At 46.4% G+C, this 14,381-nt stretch overlaps 1 protein-coding gene across 1 annotated transcript; it reads left to right on the top strand.

The window, feature by feature from the left end:
• The first annotated feature begins 112 nt into the window (after positions 1-112).
• Positions 113-10,366, top strand: LOC115384467 (glycosyltransferase-like domain-containing protein 1). The gene is made up of 11 exons (XM_030086739.1): positions 113-130; positions 1,605-1,798; positions 2,077-2,244; positions 2,686-2,859; positions 4,187-4,267; positions 4,341-4,445; positions 5,618-5,727; positions 8,656-8,800; positions 9,328-9,398; positions 9,823-9,914; positions 10,087-10,366. The coding sequence occupies exons 1-11, from the start codon at positions 119-121 to the stop codon at positions 10,156-10,158; spliced, it is 1,224 nt and encodes a 407-aa protein (XP_029942599.1). The 5' UTR covers positions 113-118; the 3' UTR covers positions 10,159-10,366.
• The last annotated feature ends 4,015 nt before the right edge of the window (positions 10,367-14,381 follow it).

Below are 14,381 nucleotides of genomic sequence, written 5' to 3'. Positions count from 1 at the left end.
TTATTATTATTATTAATCAATAGAACTACTACTACCAGTACAAAAACATTCTTACAAGAGAAAGAGGTCTTTCTTTGACGTGATGACGTCACGAGCTACGTTGCCACTGTACTTCCGGATGCAGGCGGAGGTGAGTGTAGTTCTCGGCGGTTCTGTTTATTATCATCGTGCTGCTGGGCAGGTTGGGGGAGAGCTGGACCGGGACCAGAACCGGGACCGGGACCCTGCTGGACTCTGCTGGACTCTGCTGGACTCCCGTTCGGTCCCAGTCCGCTGCTCTTTGTCCCGGTTTACGGTGAAGCTAGCTCTGAGCTGCTACATGCCGGCTGCCAGTTGTTGGGAAACACACACACGTGTTCTTGTATTATTGTAACGCTGTGTTTGGTTCCGAGTGTTTTTTACCGGTTCTGACTGCGGTTAAACAACTTCAACTGTTTGAGTTACACGAGCTGTCGGAGCTCATGTGTGACACAGCAGAAAAGTTCATACAGTCTTGTAAAACCTGGAAAAGTTTCTCTAGCTGTCTCAAGCTACAAGTTGACACGTGTCAACAGAAGGACTCCTGCATCTCAAGCACTTTATCAACATTTAATACAAATTTAACACAGCGAGACATCTGTCAAGTCTTCAGTCCATTTATTCTGTTTAGTGTGGGCTTTGTTCCTAAGGTGTAGGGCCACTTTGCTGGAGTGGTGCATATTTGCACCTCCCAGTTAGAGGGAGTTGTTAACAAATATGGTGAAAAGTTGTACAAACAGTGTTATTTTTCATATATTATCCTGCTGAGAATTAAAAATGTCCTGGTGTTTTAGTTTGTGAAACATGAGCTGATGGGAATAAACTGCAAATGTTTTTATTTTAAGACAGCGAATATTTTCCTTTTCCTTATGTTTGAACACTGGAATAAAAATACATTTCTGTGAAAAGTGAAGCTGTGTTTTGGTCATGGAAATTTGGTGAATCGTTATGGAGAAGTTGTGGGACAGTCATTGAAAATCACAGGTGAAAAAGTGTGTGAACCCTGAAGACCCTGCCTCGGAATGCCTAAATCAGGGGAACCAGTTCTGACCTTCGGCCCTGATGTGTGTTTCTCCAAAATTGGCCTGACAGCACTGAACAAGTGTGTGTGACGTCCACTTTTCTCTTTTCATGGACAAACATGAGGCTATGATACTACAACAGTATAAGACTCTAACAGTACACCAGCACACTACTGCAACTGTGGTAAACCACAGCAGTACAACAGTACGCTAGGCCAACTACAGTACAACACAACAACACCACAATGTTACAAAACAACATCACACTACAACAGCAACCTTACAATACTACACTTGTGTGTGTGCACAGTGTTTTTGACTTTCCAGATCATACTCTTTATAAGATTTCCCAGCATTAATAGATGAGTTGCTGATTCAGTGAACGAGTGACTTCATGAAAGATGAGTGGATGAGCGCAGAAGTGTGATTTTAAGTGAAAGAAATAAGTAAACAAGTGAGCATCTGAATGAATGAGTGACCGAACGATTGTTGAATGTGTGGTTTAAATAAAATGAGGACATGAATCAGTGAATGAGTGAGTGAGTTGTCCCGTGTCCCCTCCAGCAGGTGGAGTCTCCACCCAGCGTCCTGCTGGTGGAGCCATTCTATGGCGGCTCCCACAAACAGCTGCTGGACCTGCTGCAGAAGAACATCAGCGGCTGCTGCAGCTTCACGCTGCCGGCCAAGAAGTGGCACTGGAAGGCCCGAACGTCAGCGCTGTACTTCAGCCAGACCATCCCCCAGTGTCCCTCCTACAGGTGAGGCTTGCTCAGGTAATGCTCGTCGTAGCTTTCTCTTCCAGAGTGTCGATAATCCGATCAGTTACATGTTTATATTTTCCCAGTAAAATGAAATTCTTTGCAGCTCAGGGCAGATGCCGTATGTGTTTTATACACCGGCCTCATCAGCTCGTCTCTTGCTGCCGTCTGGTCTTGCAGTCCAACAGCCATCAGAACTGGACACCATGTTTTTGTAACGTTGTATTTTTGTGCCGATGTTGTTTTCAACCCTCTGAGCCTCTGTTCTCTCTTTGCAGGGTTCTGTTCTGCAGCTCCGTCCTGAACCTCTGTGAGCTGGTGGCCCTCAGGCCGGATCTGGCCCGTCTTAAGAAGGTCCTGTACTTCCACGAAAACCAGCTGGTGTACCCAGTCCGCAAAGACCAGGACAGGGACTTCCAGTATGGCTACAACCAGGTGCTCTCATGGTAAGCACACCGTCTCAGAGACCTCAGCCTGGGCTGGCTGAGCCCCGAAACTTCCACAGCTAGAGTATCGGGTCTATCAGGATCTAGTAGGGACACTTCAGGGGGGCACTAATGCTGAGGCAATGTGAGGAGGCTGCTCAGTGACCCACCCACCACATGACGGCCCTCCAGCTCCTCCAACCAGGTGACAGCAGGCTCTGGTGAGCCTCTCCACCTTCCCGAGACACAGTGCTTCAGGAAAATCCCTCTATGGGTGTTAATACAATAAAAATGTCGGAAGTGCAGCGGCAGCGGGGGTCTCCCCTGAAGCAAACTGATCTTGAAAGGTTTACAAACATGACTAGGCTGGAATGGACTAGTCAGAAACTAGTTCTGAACCAGTCCAACAGTTGAACACCAGTTCAAAGTGAATCTGAAACTAGTTGTGTTCTTTGTCCTCAGTCTCGTGGCAGACGTGGTGGTCTTCAACTCTCATTTCAACATGGACTCATTCCTCTCGTCCATCGCCTCATTCATGAAGAAGATCCCGGACCATCGACCCTCAAACCTGGACGCTCTCATCAGACCTAAGTGTACGGTCCTCAACTACCCCGTCTGGTTCCCAGACGTCAGCAGGTCAGTGTTTCTACAGGAGAGAGACAATGTCAGTGACCTGTAATGCTGAAACACGAAGAGTGAGACAGGAACGAAGCTCAGAGCAGTGCAGGTCTCCAGCAGTCTGGACCTGCAGCAGCTTCTCTGGAAAGATGGTGTCAAATGCCGGAGTGTGAAATGGTAGAGTTTCCTGAATCTGCCGGTAACACTGGTCCTTACCCGGGTCCTTGTGTTGGTCCTGGTCCTGGTCCTTGTACTGATCCCAGTATTTCTTTAGATTCTGGTCCTAAAATAGGTCCTTGGCCTGTTCCTGGTTCAGGGCTTAGTCCCAGCCCTGGTCCTGGTCCTTGTTCTACTCATAGTGCTGAATCTGGTCAGTGTACTTCTCCTGGCCCTCTTGTTGGTCTTTGTCCTTAGCACTGTATCTTTTCATCCTGGTTCTGCTCTTGGTCCTGGTTCTGTTTTAGTTTCTCTTCAGTATGTTATCATGTAAAGCAGGGGTGTTAAAAATAAGGCCCATGGGCCAAAACTGAACTGCAAGCAGCACCAGTCTGGCCCACCTAACCACTAAGAAGAAGAAAATGTTGAAAACTTTGTAACTTTTTAAATTTCTTCAGCATGTTAGATGCTCAGTTTTGGACTGGTACATCAGTGATGCTGCCATGAAAGCTAGCTAGTTGCTACCAAACTAGCCTCAAAGCCATGCTGTCAGGGGAAGTCTGGAAAAACATGCAGCATGAAACGACTACAGGAGAAGTTCAGAGGACATCTCAGTGGAAGGTCTCCTTAAAACTGACGTTATGGCCCCGTTTCCTCCTGGCGTTAACATGTATCTCTGGTGGTCCGAGCACATGTGGCGAGGCCAGGCGGAATACTGTTTCCAGTGACTCCTTCCACCCCCATCGCGGCGTTTGGCGCCGGCTACCCTGCCGTCCCGGAGCGCATTCAAGATGCATATTGTCCCCACTACCAAACATATTCGAGCATATGCGTGCCAGACCACCTTGGCAAGTGGTTTGAGCGAATACGTATTGGTACCTGTTCCCACTTGTCTTTAGGCCTCGACACTTGTGGCCAGAATACCAGAAACAGAGCCTTTGTTGAGATTGGAAATTGTGTGGTTTTGCAAAAATATGGACATTTTCAGTCACATATAGTCTGCATGACAAAGAAAAACTGTAGGGATTAAATTTAAAGGGTATTGTGATACCATTTTACCAGTACAGCTCACTCAAGATGAATTTGGGCTGCATGTGGCTCCTGAACTACAATGTGTTCAGTCCCTCTGAATTGAAGTCAGTGAATTGAGTTTTAACGTTGGAACTCTGCCTGTCCGTCTGTCTTTCAGACTGTTACCACAACACAAACTCCTCCGTGGAGCTGCTCAGTTGCTTCCTGTGGAGGATAAATCGCCGATCAAGGATGACCAGTAAAAACTTCATTCATGGCCTCAAAACTTTCTTTGAACTCGTGACACATTGACCAAACCTGATCTGATGCAGGGTCTGTGCAGAGGATCCCCCGGAGTCCTCGTGTGGACCCAGATCGGACCTGGATCCTGCTGCAGACCAGATCCGACCTCTGCACATCGTGTGGCCCCACCGATGGTGAGTGACAGCCGGCTTTAATTCTGAAGGGCTGAGAAACTTCCTGTTCTTGTAAAGGTATCAGTGTGAGAGTGTTTCTCTCACTGTGTTGCTGCAGAGTAGTTTCTCTCGCGGTGTTGTTGTGGGATGTTCGCCGGGTTGTTTCTCCGCTGCCAGATTATTGTTGTCTGGTTGTTGCTGTCACGTTGTGAGTTTCATGATGTTGTCAGGTTGTTGCTTTCAGGATTTTGCCGTCAGGTTGTTGCTTTAGATAGTTATTTTCAAGATGCTGCTGTTTGTTATCCACGGTCATGTTGTGGTTGTCAGGTTGTTGTCGGGTTGTTTGCAAGTCGTTATTGTTGTGAGATCTTCACTCAGATTTTTGTTAAGTTGTGTGTGTCGGTTGGTTTTTATTGTCGTCATCCTTGTCAGGTCTCTGATTTAAGGTTGTTGTTGTCGTCAGGTTTCTGCTTTCTGTTTCGTTGTTGTCGGGTTCTTGTTGTTGTCAGGTTTCTGCTGTCGGTTTGTCGTAGCTGTCAGGTTGTTGCTGTTGTTCCGGCCTCACCTGCTGTGTGGGTATCACCACTGCACTCAGCAGACACTCACAGAGGGATTAGTGCTGCGCTTGGCAGTGATTCTGCGGCTGAAAGGAGGATTTCCTGCGAATGGTCTGATAATCTGTGATTGAAGCTGCAGCTCAGCAGCGTTTTAATCCCGGCCTGTCCTGGATCCTCAGATTACAGCAGCTGTTCCAGGTGAACATCAGGATCAACACAAACAACACACGGCCACCCACCGAGCATCCGCGGACACATCGCAGCACAGCAGCACTCCATCGCCACATTTACAGCCTCCTGCCCAAAACACGCTCTCCGAAAAGCTGGGACAGGATCAACAGCAGACTGTTGACACACTGAAGGAGTTGAGCTACCTAAGTGAGCCAAAATGACAACTTCAGATTATAATCGACTGAAATAATCTCATCTGAAGATTCAGAGATTTCAGATAAACCTCTGGAAGCAGACTTCTGGATTAAACTGAGCTCACCTTGACCAGACAGAACACATGTTTGGGTGATGTCTGAAACGAGCATCATTACCAAACTTGCTAATGCTAACAGTAATGCTAACGCTGACGCTGGCCGTTGTGAAGACGAGCAGAACGTTCCTCACCTTTGTTCTCTTTACTTGAAGGGAACACGATAAGAATCCAGAGCTGTTCTTCAACACACTGCTCAAACTGAAGGAGCGAGGACTCCGCTTCCAGCTGTCTGTGCTCGGAGAGACGTTCACTGACGTTCCAGGTACCAAGAGTGCGTGCGTGCGTGTGTTTGTGTGGTCAAGAACCGGTGTGTGTTTGAATGTGCGTTGGCTGCAGCCTGAACAGCAGTTTCTCTTCCTGCAGTCCACGTGAAGCAGCGTGAACTATTGATACACAATAATCCACAGGAATATTGTCCACTCCAACAAAATACTGTTGCAAAACATTAATACATATTTAAAAAATAAAAAGGGCAGAAAACATAAAATGGAACCAATTTTAAGCTATTCAGAATTTACTGTAATAAAATACAGTGGTGTCGTCAGCAAACAGAACACGTTTGAGCAGTTTGGATCCAGAAATGATATCATTAATGTAGAAATTAAATAGTGTTGGTTGAAGGACAGAACCCTGAGGGACTCCGCATCTAGTATTGCACTCATCTTACATTATCATTCTGAAACATCTGCTTCCTGTTCTCTAAACAGCTGGAGATCCACTGATGTGCCGCCACTCTGATACCACATTTGTTCAGTTTGTTCAGCTGTATAGTGTGGCCGATTGCATCAAAGGGTCTGAAACCAAACTCAGAACTGTTTAAAGTGTTGTGTCTGTTCACAAATTTGTCCGATTCAACCAGAAATTCAGCAGGTTTCTCCCTAAAGATAATACAATGATGTACAAGAAGCATTTTTGTGGGGTGGAGCTCAGCTTTTATTTACATTTACAAAATTCTCCATACCCTTTGAAAACCGTCGCACTCTCTGGGAAAATCCAAAGTTCTTAAACATTGTAAATAGTACAAGCTGTCCAAGCCAGAACAGCTGTTTTAATCAACACATGAAAAGCAAAGCAGCAGGTCTCTGCAGCTGGTTTGTGGACGGTCATCACTAATACCCCATTCACACTGACAGGCTCGCTCCGCCTAGGTGTGGGATGGCCGCGGTGCCGACGGCAGTGTGGGATGGTGCACGACTGTACCAGAAGCGATTTCTCGTTGGGGAAAAAAAGAAAAATAATTTGTTTCCTCAGTCCAATGGAGACTGACCACTGACCTCACCGCTCACCGGTTCATTTCCTGGTTCAGAGACGTCACTGGTTCATCCCTTGGCTCGGGGGCTCTCTGGGTCCTGCAGCATCTCGCTCTCTACCGTTAGCATGGCTAACTGCTCCTGGCTAAACTGCGAAGCGACTCCACCAAGGCCTGCCAGACATCGAAGCTAGAGAGTCTGTTAGTCCCGGATGTCCTTGAAGTGCTTATTCTATGATGTAGCAGCCGATGGGAGTTCTGGGATGATGGACAATGAATCCGTGGTCCTGATGAATCTGTGGTCCAGGTGAATTTGGGGTCCTGTCACTGTTGCTCATGACGAGCTGCTTGTAGCGCTCGTCATGAGTCTAGGGTTAATGAATATGCGAAGTTCCTTTATTTAAGAAACTGTGCAGTAAACAGACCAACTAAAGCTGATTTTAACTGGTGATTGTCGGTACAAGAGCATTTTTGTTTAGCTGTACTGACCTTAGACGGTTTATAAGGACGTAGCCTCTGTCTCCAGAAATGAAGCCGACCCAGAAGTATCAAAAACTGTCAGTTTCCCAGCGTCCACCAGGGACTGGCTCCAAAAAAAACTTTTACACCGTCAACTCCAATTTTAAGTTTTTCAATTTTAAAGTGGGACACCATTGAAATTGGATCGGTTGTGTGTCTACAGCAAAGAAATGTGCATTTAATGGTCCAGAAGAAAGATCAGATGATCCATCTGAAAAGACGTCAATATTGAATCTTATATAGAGCCTTAACGTTTTCATAATCAGGGATCGTGGTTACTTGTTTGGAAGTCTGCTCTGGAGTGATTGACGGCTCCTTCCAGGAGGATCATTCAGTGGAACTTGGCTCTCATCCACATTCAGATTCAGTTTTCTTTCGTTGCTTTTGTTGTATTGCAGTTACCCAGCTTGTTGACTTGTTTTAATTGGTTGTCGGTTTATTGTTACACAGCTTGTTCCTGGATTAAATGCACTATAAGTCTTTCAAAGTATTCCATTATTGATTTAGGTAAAAGTTTGTGTTTCAGATGCAGTTTTAGTAGTAAGTATGATGTGTATTGTTCCCCAAAAGTTGGTCATTCTTTACTAAGGTGTTTTGACCTGAACTTGAAGTCTAACCAACTTTAATATAAAAATGTGTTTTGCTTTCTTGACTCTCTGCTGACTGACAAGTCCCCTTGTTGTAATTTTTTTTTTTGTGTGCCTAGCTTCAAAATTCTAAGATGGCAGCCTCAAATCTGGCTTCACTGTCTTAGAGCGGAAACTGACGCGTGGCGTTACAAGTACAGTACAGTGTGTAGGACCGACTCACTGGAGATCGCTCAGAGCGCAGCCTGTCCTCCTCGACAGCTGACGCCACGACCCGGCGTGACATCTCAAAGTGGAAACATGAGTTGAAAACAGGTGGGCCAAAGGGAGACCGCTGTGGAACGCCACAGCTCAGTTCAAGGCTTTAAGATGAAAACTGCTGGGCTGGCAAAAAATCACATTATCTGCTCAAAGCAAATCAAATCAAAGACTGCTTTTATGAAAGTCCCTCAGCCTCACACTGGTTTTACAGAAAATAACTTAGACTTAATATAATTAAATAATAAAATAATGAAATTGGTATTTAAATGCTGAAAATGCTCAACATGATTGGACATTTGAAAACTGTAAAAACTGAAGTGGTTTCAGAGATTTATGCAACAATATGGACGTTATGTTTTAGTGTTCTGTTGGTCTGTCAAAAAAACACATTACTTACATATTAAAGTGTGAAGCTGTGCGGCGGTCTGGATGTGAAGCTGTGTTCACAGATAATGGCGTCCAGAAGTGCTCACTGCAGAGTCGTCTGTTTTAAAAGGAAAGCAGAGCTGCTGGAATGTTTGCGATATATGGGATGGGTTTTAACCTCCTCCTGCCTCTTGTCCTCCTCCTGCAGGCATCTTCTCAGAGATGAGGAGTCAGCTGGACTCCCACATCGTGAACTGGGGTTTCCAGCCCTCTCAGCAGGGGTATCTTCAGGTGTTGTGTGACGCCGACGTTGTGGTTTCTACTGCCAACCACGAGTTCTTCGGTGTGGCGATGTGAGTCCTGCTCCTCCTCCTCCTCCTCCTCCTGAGGACAGAGGAACTGAAGAAGATCACTTCCTGTTGTGAGATGTAGGGAGGACACACCTGTCACGGCTCTGGATTCACTCTACTGCTTTCTCCTTTTACCCAACATTCTCTCAGAACCTCAGAATAACAGTTATGGTGAGACTTAAGTATAGCTTCATCTTCCAGAGGTGAGCCAGTTTAAGAGTCCGGCATCTCATTTTTGTTCCGAGAAGCTGTTGAACCGCCACGGTGAACTCTTTTCGATAATGTCGTACCACCGCAAAGCCTGTAGCCACGGACAGTTTGAAACATTTAGTATTCGTTTGATGGGAACGTGAACTGGGATTAGACCATCGCGTGACAGGTTAGTTTTACCCTACCGTTGATGGGTTGACAATATTAATCCTTGTCAAGAGGGGGTCGGTGTGAAAGCTCTGCTCCCCCATAGTGCTGAGAGAGACAGACAGACTGACCACCGTGCTTTAGAGCTGACGGCGTGAATGTGTGTGTTTCAGGTTGGAGGCGGTTCACTGTGGATGTTTTCCTCTGTGTCCAAATGCTCTCGTCTATCCTGAAATATTTCCGGGTAAGCTCGGTCCAATCTCCAGAGTTCTGTAATACGAAGCTGGTTTTCTCTACTGGAGGTAACTTCGGGGTTAACTGAGGACTCAATCTGAAATAACGAGCTTCATAATAATGGTCATGCATAGTAGAACTACGGAAACTGGAATTTATGGAGCCACAACTCTCAACTCTTGGAAGAGCACTGAGGAATCTGCTCCAAACTGAAATCTAAACTAAAGAATACCAGCGATTGAAACATGTGGTCGTCAGTCACATTTTACAAATGAATGTCATGATATGCTCCTGAATTCACCCATATGGTAGCCCCACATGTTTACCCATGGCTACTGTGCAGTGTGCTGTTGACCGTGCACAGGTGTGCAGTCGTTCAGGGTGTGTTGCACACAGTCTCTTTGTGTGTTTTACGGTCGTTCTGTGTGTTGCAGCTCAGTACCTGTACTCCACACCAGAACAGTTGTGTAAACGGTTGCAAGGATTCTGCAGGAGGCCTGATGTCGTCCGCAGACACGTCGTCATGGTAACAGCACTCATCACGTCCACAAACTGTTGTCATTTCTCACTTTTGGAAGGATAGTGGTTAGCACTGTGAAGCCACAGGTCAAGTGTGTGTGCGTGCATGTGTGTGTCCATGCATACTTTCTGAGAATATGGTTCTGGTTTTGGTCTCACATCTCGTTCTGGTTCGACAGGTAAACACCTCCTCCTTCTCCTGGATCACCCTGAAGTCACATTTTCAGAACCTGCTGACGGGCGATTCCTGAAGGCACCGTAGGCCAAGACCGACAGGTCTTTCTGGTTCTGTTGCTGGCCTTGGTCCCAGCCCTGGCCTTGGTCCCGGCCCTGGTCCCGGCCCTGGTCCTGGCCCTGGTTCGGCCCGTCTTGGTCCTTGTCCTGGCCCTGGTGCGGGTCCTGTTCTCAGTCCTGATCATGGCCCCGCTGCTGGTCTGCTAATGTGCCAACTGTTGTGCCTGAATAAAAGCTGATGTTAAACTCTGATGTGGTTTGAGAGCCTCCTCCATCTCCTCCTCCTGGTGCTTGTGTGGTCTAAGAGCCTCTGTCACAGCCTCTCTCTGTGTGTGTGAGTGAGTGTGTGTGTGAGAGTGTGTTGGTCACACTGACACTCAACAGGATTACTGGAGTGTTTTTCTGTGACAGAACAGGTTGCAGCTGATTCCATGTTTTTCTTTAAAATCCCTCAGATGTGCGATTCACCACTTTGTGTGTTTGCTTCCAGTGAAACTGTTGAAGTTTAGTCATTAAAGTAAAGGTCAGAGTCTGAGAGGAAATCTTTTTTAATCTGACCTCTGAACGTCTTTCATCTCCAGACTGTGGAAGACGTTCAGGAAGAGTCTGGATTATCACTTTTTATTCAAGGAAAACACACGAAAGCAGCTTTAAAAACCAATCTCCGTGTGTGAGTGTGTGTGTGTGCTTGTGTGTGTGTCTGCAACTAAGGATGATGGGTAATGTAGTTCCAAGAGCTGCTGAGGAACAAAGACATGAAGCTTTTCATGTGGAAGCGAGTCATCTCGCACTTAAACTGCAATCTTCACAAAGACAGATTAAAGAGGAATTACTGCTTAATCTGGAATAATCCAGCTGTGTGATTGGTCTGCTCTGCAGCCGTCAATCAACACCAGGATTGCTTCTAAAATTAGCAGAGAAACTTGCTGTTAATTTGCGATTGTGCAGGCTGATGAAAGTCCTCAAACGGAGTGAGATTAAACACGTGTGCCATCCTGCCAGATTACGCCGGGCAGCTCCGTGTCCGAAATTCAGAGTAGAAAGAGTCCTCCATGTCCGAGTGCTCAGAGTCTTCAGAGTGACACGAGAAATCCAAATCCAGGTACTGACTCACTGAGTCCTCCAGACTGGATGGAGAACGTCTCAGTTCTCAGACTCATGCTGGGTCCTGTGGCCTGGCAGCTTGTTTGGGGTTCTGGGGTCCCGTTTCCATCCTCCTGCTGATGTGGGCTCCTCCTGGATGGAGGTGGTCTTCTCGGGTTCTTCATGGATGGATTTGGTCTTGACTGGTGTTTCCTCTCGTTCCTCCTGAATGGAGATGGTCTTCCCTGGTTCTCCCACTGATTTAGAGATGGTCTTTTCTTGTTATCTTTCTTCTTTTGCAGGTACTTGTTTATGTCTGATGATCTGTGTGGGAATTCTGGAAAGTTCTGTTCAGGCTCATCTGGTTGTGTTGGTTGAAAGGTGTTTAGATCTGAGTGGTAACTCTGCCACATTTCCTCAGAAAGGGTATTGACTGCTGTTACCCTTGTCTCTCTCTCTCCCTCTCTTGTTTGTCTGCCCCCCCCCCCCCCCCCCCCCCCCCCCCACACACACACACACACACACACACACACACACAGTTTTGGAGCAGGTTCCTGCAGCGCTTTATTCTTTGAAGGACATTTAGTCCAATGTAGTCCAGTCAAGACGTCCACTCTTCACCTGGCCTTGTCCCCACTTCCTTGTTGTGTCCCAACATTTGCACTTTCATTTCTTAAATCTTCCTCATCATTTGGACTCCATCGATCCTCCTCTTCATCACCATCTTCATCCTCCACTGTCACTGTCACTTCAACCCACAGTTGTTTCACAGGTGAACTGTGGACTCAGCAGCTTGGGAGTCCGGGTGGGGTCCAGGCCCCTCAGGCCCGGGGGCTCTGGGCCCTGGCTGTCTTGGTCTGGTGGCATGTGCCGCCTCTTGATTGCTCCTCCTGGATGGAGCTGGTCTTCCTCGTGCTCTTACCGTGTCGTTGGCGTGTTGTTGGTGTGTGCCGTTGCTGAATTTTGAGTGTGCTGTTAGCGTGTTCCACAGCAGCATTGTCCTGATGGGACGGGGTCATGCTGTGAGAGCTGTGATGAGTGTGAATGAAGCCGCTGACCTTTAATGCGTGTTGGAGTGAAGAAGTGATTAAAGTCTTTAATCATCCAACTGCGGCTCTTCACGACTTAAGAGGATTTAAAGATGGAGTCGAAAAGAACATCGCTGACCTGCAGCTGCTGCCGCTGCTGCAGCTGCTGTGTCCGGTGACGCACCTTGGCCACCAGTTCCCGGGGGGCCCGGGACAGTCCGCTTAGACCGTCCAACAGGGTCAGCAGGAGTTCAGAGTCTATAGAAGTCCTTGAGGAGTCTCCAGGGTCAGAAATCCAGTTCAGGGGGTCCACAGAAGACAACTGTCAGGAGATTCCAGGACTTTCCAGGATTAGTTGATGACACTCACACATTACTGGGATAACAGGCTCACAGACGACAAAACACACAGTTACAGGACTGAGAACACAGGGGACATGGTGTGTAGCTACAAACATTTAGCAAATTGTTTTTTTTTTTTCACGTTTCATTGTTAACAAATCGAGTGATGGAATAGATATTAAGATGCTTTCTGCAGGTGGAGCTGCAGAGTGTTTGTGCCCCTAAGCAGGGGTAACAGGAAGACCAACCGTCCCACCATGGGGCAGTGCAGTCACTACTGCCCCCTACAGCCTGCTGCTGCTCCTCCTTCTGGGGTTTGTATTTGAATTGATTGAAATGTTCAGTGTATCTGAACAGCTTTCCCCATGTTGTAGTTTGCAGAAGCTGCCAGCAGGTGGTGCTGCAGAGCCACAGTGTTTTCCACAGGGGGCATTCCACAGTGAGTAATCTTTATACAGCAGCTTTCAGTGGTAAAAATCACGAAGTGATTTACAGTGGACACAATAAAACTCAAAACACGCTAAAAACACAAAACACCGCAAAGGGAAATGAGTTCAAGTTAAGCCCTCTGGTATAAAAATGTCTTCAGCTGGTTTTTAAAGGACTCAACAGAGACTGCTGTGTAGAGACAGTAAAAGGGAATTCCAAAGTGTTGGTACCACTGCCTGGTACTGGATGAAGAGTGAGGTTTCAGTAGGTCTCTGATTTATTGAGGAGCCTGACCATTTTGTGTTCTTAAGAGAAGCCAGGACTGGAGAAATGTTGGAACTTCTTTAAAAGCCTGTTAAAAGTCTTCAGCAGCATTTTGGACAGTCTGAAGTCACCCAAAGCTGATTTTTTTTAATGAAATATAGCTGTTCCAATACTCTCAGTGTGTAGACTTAAAAGCATGAATAACCATCTCAAGCTCAGTTTTGGACACAAGTGATCTAAGTTTTGAGATTTTCCTCAGATGATAAAAACACTTCCTGACTCGCTGTTTGGAATGATGCTTAAATGACATAGAGCTGTCAAATGAAACATCCAGATTTCTGACATTAGACTCATCAGAGTTGCCCATAAAGCAGATATGTAGTCTGATATTTGGGATCACATTGTCGTGAGCTGTAATTAAAGTTTCCATTTTTTCATTGTTTAATTGAAGAAACCTGTCATTTAGCTGGATGCCATCAGTATGGGGATGGTTAGAAATTAAGCTGTAATGTCATATGATGTGGCCAAAAGGGAATATGTACGCCTGAAAGAGAATTGGACCGAGAACAGATCCCTGAGGTACACCGCAGAACAAGTCTGCTGTTTCAGACCTCCTGCTGTATACCACCTCCAGAAACACAGCAACCAGTCCCCCACCAGGTCCTGTAAGTGCCACAGTGTGTTCCAGGCAGTATTCTGGAGAGTGTTCCACAGCGTGTTCTACAGTGTGTTCCTGTTTGAAGACACCTTCAATCAATCTAAGTCTGATGGACGAAGAGTTTCACTGTGACAACTTGAAGACTGTCAGGAGGTCAGTTCCAGAAACCAACACGTGTACTCAGCAAACTGCTGGACACACACACACACACACACACACACACACAGTTGGACAGTTTTAGATGGCAGCTGTTGAGTTCGCTCCAGTTTTCCTTCTCTCTGTTTACTTCACTGGAACTTTTTCTCACCACGTTCAGTTTCTTTCTTTCAGTGTGTTGGTGAATTTTATTCTGATCCATCTAACAAGCTGTTTTCTGAACTTCAGAGTACATGGATCACTTTTTTTCTCACTTTTTTCATATTCAAATGCCAGCAGGT

Source organism: Salarias fasciatus, unplaced genomic scaffold (assembly GCF_902148845.1).
Source record: "Salarias fasciatus unplaced genomic scaffold, fSalaFa1.1, whole genome shotgun sequence".
NCBI lineage: Eukaryota > Metazoa > Chordata > Actinopteri > Blenniiformes > Blenniidae > Salarias > Salarias fasciatus.
Note: the sequence above shows the minus strand (reverse complement) of the source record. Positions and strands in the feature narration are given on the sequence as shown.